This window comes from Salvelinus alpinus, chromosome 4, assembly GCF_045679555.1.
Source record: "Salvelinus alpinus chromosome 4, SLU_Salpinus.1, whole genome shotgun sequence".
Classification (NCBI taxonomy): domain Eukaryota; kingdom Metazoa; phylum Chordata; class Actinopteri; order Salmoniformes; family Salmonidae; genus Salvelinus; species Salvelinus alpinus.
Genome location: NC_092089.1, coordinates 84,853,052 through 84,860,251, shown reverse-complemented (window position 1 = coordinate 84,860,251; position 7,200 = coordinate 84,853,052). Strand labels below are relative to the sequence as shown.

The 7,200-nt window shown below is 45.9% G+C and overlaps 1 protein-coding gene across 1 annotated transcript; it reads right to left on the bottom strand.

Moving 5' to 3' along the window:
• Positions 1-373: 373 nt before the first annotated feature.
• On the bottom strand, positions 374-7,197 carry LOC139574616 (uncharacterized). The gene is made up of 4 exons (XM_071399354.1): positions 6,851-7,197; positions 6,318-6,628; positions 5,289-6,148; positions 374-3,061 (listed from the first exon to the last, which is right to left on the bottom strand). Exons 1-4 carry the CDS (start codon positions 7,193-7,195, stop codon positions 2,931-2,933), a joined length of 1,647 nt encoding a protein of 548 aa, XP_071255455.1. The 5' UTR covers positions 7,196-7,197; the 3' UTR covers positions 374-2,930.
• Between the last annotated feature and the right edge of the window lie 3 nt (positions 7,198-7,200).

The window sequence follows — 7,200 nt, the reverse complement described above, 5'->3', positions numbered from 1 at the left end:
ACCAGTCTGTATGTGCCATCATGCCACTCCTTGCCACTCATTGTCAAGCCAAACATGTCTTGCTTGACAATGAGCAAGAGAGTTGGCAAGAGCACAAACAGATCTGGCAGCAGGCTACTTTCAAGTCAACCGTGAATGGAAAAAATGATTTCAGTTGTACACCGGACTGATGTCTTGCCAGTTGCCTTACTGGGTACCTCATTAGTGACCTCTAAACTAGAGGGCATTATTTGGAATGTGACTCCAACCTAGAGAAAATAAAGAGAGAGATGGAAAGAAATACAGCTACCAAATAGAGCTAGCGTAGACAAGACGGAAAAAAACAACTGACACACAGACCTTAGGAGGTGGAAAGAGAAAATGACAAGATAAATTTAGATCAACCTTTTTAATCTATCTTCTTCAACAGCGACACAAAGCATCAACAGCGATACATTCACATAAAAGTGTCACATACAGGGGAAAGAATCCAGTGTGTTCTGCTTGGACTCGTCCCACCACCCAGAGATCCCACAGATAACTCAGCTAGGGGTGTGTTCAGAAGGCTAATGAATGGTACTGTAACAGCCCATACGTGTTCTAGAACACACGCCAGGCTTCTAGAATCTTGAGAAGACATGGTTGTTGCTAGTGGCTACATGTATCATGTCGGTAGTGACAGAAAGCACGTGTAGCTAACTACGCACATCAAGTTAAAATCACTCCACAATGTATTAACCTGTCATTTCTATCAGATCCAATGGCTATTAACTTATTTAGTTGTGTGTTAAAAACAAAAAGGCGTTGAGAGATTTTTAGACCACAACAAAACCAATAACAACTCACATTCATCTTAGTACCATGCAGTAACGCTGTAATAAACCTCAGCTCTGAAAGAAGGTCAGAGTTGATTTGGAATGGAGGAAGGTTTCGTTCACAAAACACAGTGTACAAAACATTAAGAACACCTTCCTAATATTGAGTTGCACTCCCCTTTGACCTCAGAACAGCCTCACTTCGTTGGGGCAGGGATGCTGGCCCATGTTGACTCCAATGCTTCCTACAGTTGTGTCAAGTTGTCTGGATGTCCTTTGGGTGGTGGACCATTCTTGATACACACGGAAAAACCCAGCAGTGTTGCAGTTCTTGACACAAACCGGTGCACCTGGCACCTACTACCATACCCCGTTTAAAGGCACTTAAATATGTTATCTTGCCCATTCACCCTCTGAATGCCACACATACACGTTTACATTTGAGTCATTTAGCAGATGCTTTTATCCAGAGCGACATATAGTGGTGAGTGCATACATTTTCATATTTCGTTTGTACTGGACCCCCGTGGGAATCGAACCCACAAACCTAGCGTTGCAAGTGCCATGCTCTACCAACTGGGCCACACGGGATCAATGTCTCAATTTTCTCAAGGCTTAAAAATCCTTCTTCAACCTGTCTCCTCCCCTTCATCTACACTGATTGAAGTGGATATAACAAGAGACATCAATAATGGATCATAGCTTTCACCTGTAGTCACCTGGTCAGTCTGTGTCATGGAGAGTTCTTAATGTTTTGTATACAAGCGCACACACTTCCTCAAAGCACACCAATGAGGGTGGCAGTACCAAGATTACATTTAAGATGCTATAAATTAGTTTTGATAAACAATCTCTTAAGTGAACATTGTTTCAAACCAGGGCAGTTTATTGATGCAACTGAAAATCTAGAAACCTAAGGCACAATCACTAACGTGCACAAAAAATCTATCCCCCCCAAAAATGTAATATATTAAATCTAGGAAAAACTAAAAAAGTCCAAAAAAGCTGACTAAACCTGCACAATTTAAATAGTGTATCTAAAAATAAGAAAAACTACCTCACTTGTGTAAATTCAAGAGCACAGCGTGAGGGTGCCATTTTTAAAAAGGTTTGAGTGTAAAGAAAGAGAGAAATGAATAGGGAAAAAACAGAAAGAGGGGAAGAGGGAGGGGAAGAGAAGGAGCGCTCCCAGTGGATCACCATACAAGGAGAGGAAACACGCTCAGGTTAGGTTGAGTCATACACAGGCACAGGCTAATATTGAGAAAACATAACGACCAGACATCATCCTACACAGTACGTACTCATCCGTGTACAGTTTTGTACAAACCGACACACGCTCCCTCAAATGTACACCCACTGCTTATTAAAGCCGATATGAACACAAACACTAAAACATTCAACAGTCTATAAATAAGACTATTCAAATAAATTCAAGTTTTCATAACAGGCAATGGACCATGGCCTAAAGTAGCTTATAAAAATTAAATAAAAACAAGGCACCATTTCTCATTTGAACCACAACAAGGAAATGTGAGCCAGTAGATTTGTAAAGAACAGTACTGTAGTAGGTGCATAGAAACCAATGAGCCACTGTAAAACTCAATGAAAGGTCTTGTCTTAAACGTCAGCAGGGGACAGTTGTCGTCCCTCTTCAGGTGTTTCAGTACATAGAGATGAAACGGGTTTTATTTGGGTCAGTACAAAGCAGGTCCAGTGAAATTAACTCTTTCTCCTCTGACGGTCTTCCAGTGGATCTGTACAAACACGCTGACACACGGCATAAACAAATACACTCAACCATATGTGGAACTTGTGAACCCACTCAGGAGAGAGAGGTGGATTGCCATGGGGGACGCCCTACTCTCCCAAGGAGGACAAGACGATTAAGTCAGTCATGTGGAACTAGTTAATGTCATCTCCACATGAAACGTCCTTTCTAAAGACAACATTATGCAACTACAGACTTTGTATAATCTATCACGATCACATAGTAGTTTACATTACGACTACACAAACCTTGTGATAATTTGTGAAATACGTGCTGAACGTAAACTGCGTGATGATGCAGCTGTTATTTGTGTGACTGGTGCAGATATTAGGTTCTAAGGGGCTAAACGCTTCCCCTGTTGGGGGTTAATCAGGGTCCTCCTGCCCCCCCCCCCTCTGGCCGGGATCTCTCTGGGGACGGGGCATAGCAGCAGTACCCAGGAGCCCCCTCCTCACAATGTACGGACAGCCTAGACCACTGGGAATGTCAGCAAAACCTAGAGAAGGAGGGAGAAGGAGCAATGTGAACATTTAGTACTGTTTATATAATGCTAGTGGGAGGTGGTATGTTTACTAGGGGTGCTAGGAGGAAGACACACAGTACCCGTCAAAAGTTTGGACACCTACTCATTCAAAGGTTTTTCTTTATTTTTACTATTTTCTACATTGTAGAATAATAGCGAAGACATCAAAACGATGAAATAACACATATGGAATCATGTAGTAACCAAAAACTTTCTTCAAAGTAGCCACCCTTTGCCTTGATGACAGCTTTGCACACCCTTTGCATTCTCTCAACCAGCTTCATGAGGTAGTCACCTGGAATGCATTTCAATTAGACATAGGTTGATACCATCCCACAGGTTAAGCTCATATCTGTTGTCTGTTTCGGTGTCTGTAAGGTCTGATGGAGAGTTGGTTTAGTTAGAGTGGTTGATGATTTGACAGGCTGTCATAGCAAGTATGGGACAGTTCTGCTCAAAAAAATAAAGGGAACACTAAAATAACACATCCTAGATCTGAATGAATGAAATATTCTTATTAAATACTTTTTTCTTTACATAGTTGAATGTGCTGACAACAAAATCACACAAAAATTATCAATGGAAATCAAATTTATCAACCCATGGAGGTCTGGATTTGGAGTCACACTCAAAATTAAAGTGGAAAACCACACTACAGGCTGATCCAACTTTGATGTAATGTCCTTAAAAGAAGTCAAAATGAGGCTCAGTAGTGTGTGTGGCCTCCACGTGCTTGTATGACCTCCCTACAACGCCTGGGCATGCTCCTGATGAGGTGGCGGATGGTCTCCTGAGGGATCTCCTCCCAGACCTGGAGGAGCATCCGCCAACTCCTGGACAGTCTGTGGTGCAACGTGGCGTTGGTGGATGGAGCGAGACATGATGTCCCAGATGTGCTCAATTGGATTCAGGTCTGGGGAACGGGCGGGCCAGTCCATAGCATCAATGCCTTCCTCTTGCAGGAACTGCTGACACACTCCAGCCACATGAGGTCGAGCATTGTCTTGCATTAGGAGGAACCCAGGGCCAACCGCACCAGCATATGGTCTCACAAGGGGTCTGAGGATCTCATCTCGGTACCTAATGGCAGTTAGGCTACCTCAGGCTACCTCTTGCGAGCACATGGAGGGCTGTGCGGCCCCCCAAAGAAATGCCACCCCACACCATGACTGACCCACCACCAAACCGGTCATGCCGGAGGATGTTGCAGGCAGCAGAACGTTCTCCACGGCGTCTCCAGACTCTGTCACGTCTGTCACATGTGCTCAGTGTGAACCTGCTTTCATCTGTGAAGAGCACAGGGCGCCAGTGGCGAATTTGCCAATCTTGGTGTTCTCTGGCAAATGCCAAACGTCCTGCACGGTGTTGGGCTGTAAGCACAACCCCCACCTGTGGACGTCGGGCCCTCATACCACCCTCATGGAGTCTGTTTCTGACCGTTTGAGCAGACACATGCACATTTGTGCCTGCTGGAGGTCATTTTGCAGGGCTCTGGCAGTGCTCCTCCTGCTCCTCCTTGCACAAAGGCGGAGGTAGCGGTCCTGCTGCTGGGTTGTTGCCCTCCTACAGCCTCCTCCACGTCTCCTGATGTACTGGCCTGTCTCCTGGTAGCGCCTCCATGCTCTGGACACTACGCTGACAAACACAGCAAACTTTCTTGCCACAGCTCGCATTGATGTGCCATCCTGGATGAGCTGCACTACCTGAGCCACTTGTGTGGGTTGTAGACTCCGTCTCATGCTACCACTAGAGTGAAAGCACCGCCAGCATTCAAAAGTGACCAAAACATCAGCCAGGAAGCATAGGAACTGAGAAGTGGTCTGTGGTCACCACCTGCAGAACCACTCCTTTGGGGGTGTCTTGCTAATTGCCTATAATTTCCACCTGTTGTCTATTCCATTTGCACAACAGCATGTGAAATGTATTGTCAATCAGTGTTGCTTCCTAAGTGGACAGTTTGATTTCACAGAAGTGTGATTGTCTTGGAGTTACATTGTGTTGTTTAAGTGTTCCCTTTATTTTTTTGAGCAGTGTAACTAGAGGAAAATATAAACAGAGATCTTTTGATAACCCACAGTGGTAAAGAATGGTGAGCTGATTTTAACAGTATAGGCTTCACCTCTGGCCAATAGTAACAACCCCCCTTAGCTGTGACATTCAAATACACAGCATCAACAAAACACCACCCCTGTCCCCTCACCTTTCATGACCACCTCAGGCAGGCCGTAGGGTTCGTATTCCGTATCATCGTACGCTGCAGACATCTGAGTCCGGTTACGACGGATCCGCTCCGCCAGGCGGGCTGGGTCGGCAGGGATCGGGAAGGACCCAGAAAACAACATCCTGTCCCCCTCAGACATCTGGACTGGTGACACAGGGGGTGATTCTGTGGGTTCTTCATCATTCTCCTCCTCTTCCTCCTTCTCCGTCTGTGTGTATACGTGGTGTGTTTCTGGTAGGGCGCCTGTTTCTCTCCCCTCCTCTGTCTGAGAGCTGGTACTACTCACCTCTACAGAGCTCAATCTCTCTTGACCTGTCCATCCTGCTGGTATGACCTTTGAACTCAGAACCTTGGTCTCCACTATCGTTCTCTCAGTTCGCCACTCTGATGTAGTGGTGACTTTTCTACGGACCGAGGAGTGATTTTTATTCTCAACACCAGTGGAGATTGGTTCCTCTTGATGGTGACTGGGATGATTGATTTCAGAGGACTGTGCTTCAGTGGATTGAGCCTCAGCGAGAGATAGAGTGGGGAACTCTTTGTTATCTAGTTCTATGACGTCTAGATTGTGCCTTGAGACTATTTCTTTGGCCTGGGTCTCATCTGTTGCTCTGGGAGTGTTTGGATTGGTCTTGTTTTCTGAATCATCTTGGTTAGTGTGCTCTGTTGCCTTGGTCTGGAGCTCTGAGATTTGGTAAACATCTTTGGTGATGTCTGCTTCTTCACCATCTTCCCCATGTTCATTGGTCTGTTTTTCTGTCTCTTGGGGATGTGTACATTTGTTCTTTCTGGATGGGTTTTGGAGACTCTTTGCTTCAGGAGAATTGCAGTGATGTAGTCTGGACCAATAAAAAAAGATCAAATCAAATTTAAATTCTAACTTTGAAATCTCCATAGACAGAACATGAAAACTGCTCATCACAGAAACTGTTACAACCAATTCATAATAACAAAAACCGGTCATTGCAATTGTCAATCAAGAATTTGTGCGTAGCCCCTGTGTGTTACCTTGAAGCCAGGGTCCTCCCATACAGTCTACTGGAGGTACAGGAGAGAAGCAGCTCATCCTCTCTGATCACCGTCACACTGCTGTGTTGGCCAGGGCTGAGGGGAGCAGTGTTGTGTCCAGGGCTGAGGGGAGCAGTGTTGTGTCCAGGGCTGAGGGGAGCAGTGTTGTGTCCAGGGCTGAGGGGAGCAGCGGTGAGGTCCTCTGGGTCTAGACAGAGGGGCTGGGCCGTCAGCCTCCACACTGTCAGCTCCTCAGCCTGCCTCTGGTTCTCCTCAGAGAGAGACTGCAGTTCAGCCTGCAGCATAACCACCTGGACAGGAGGAGAGAGAATAACATCCAGGAGATGTTCAAAAAAATTAAATACAGATTTATTTAAAATAGCTGGCTTGTTTATAGCAGTCTGTAGTAGTAGCATTCTGTTGTGGATGTTTACAACCACATGCTTAAGATATGGGGGGAAATTGTTCAAGTATTTACAGTAACTTACATTGATAACTATGTTCACAGTAAGAGTTAGAGTACAGAAACCTACCTGCTTCTCTAGGCAGGTGATCTGGAGTGGAGCCAGTGGAGTAGAGTCTAGTAGAGTATCATCCCCTGCCTCCATCTCCTTCACTCCTTCAGACTCTACTGCCCCTCTCCCCTCATCCCCTGCCCCCATCTCCTTCACTCCTTCAGACTCTACTGCCCCTCTCCCCTCATCCCCTGCACCCATCTCCTTCACTCCTTCAGACTCTACTCCCCCGCTGTCCTCATCCCCTGCCCCCATCTCCTTCACTCCTTCAGACTCTACTCCCCCGCTGTCCTCATCCCTTGCCCCCATCTCCTTCACTCCTTCAGACTCTACTGCCCCTCTCCCCTCATCCCCTGCCCCCATCTCCT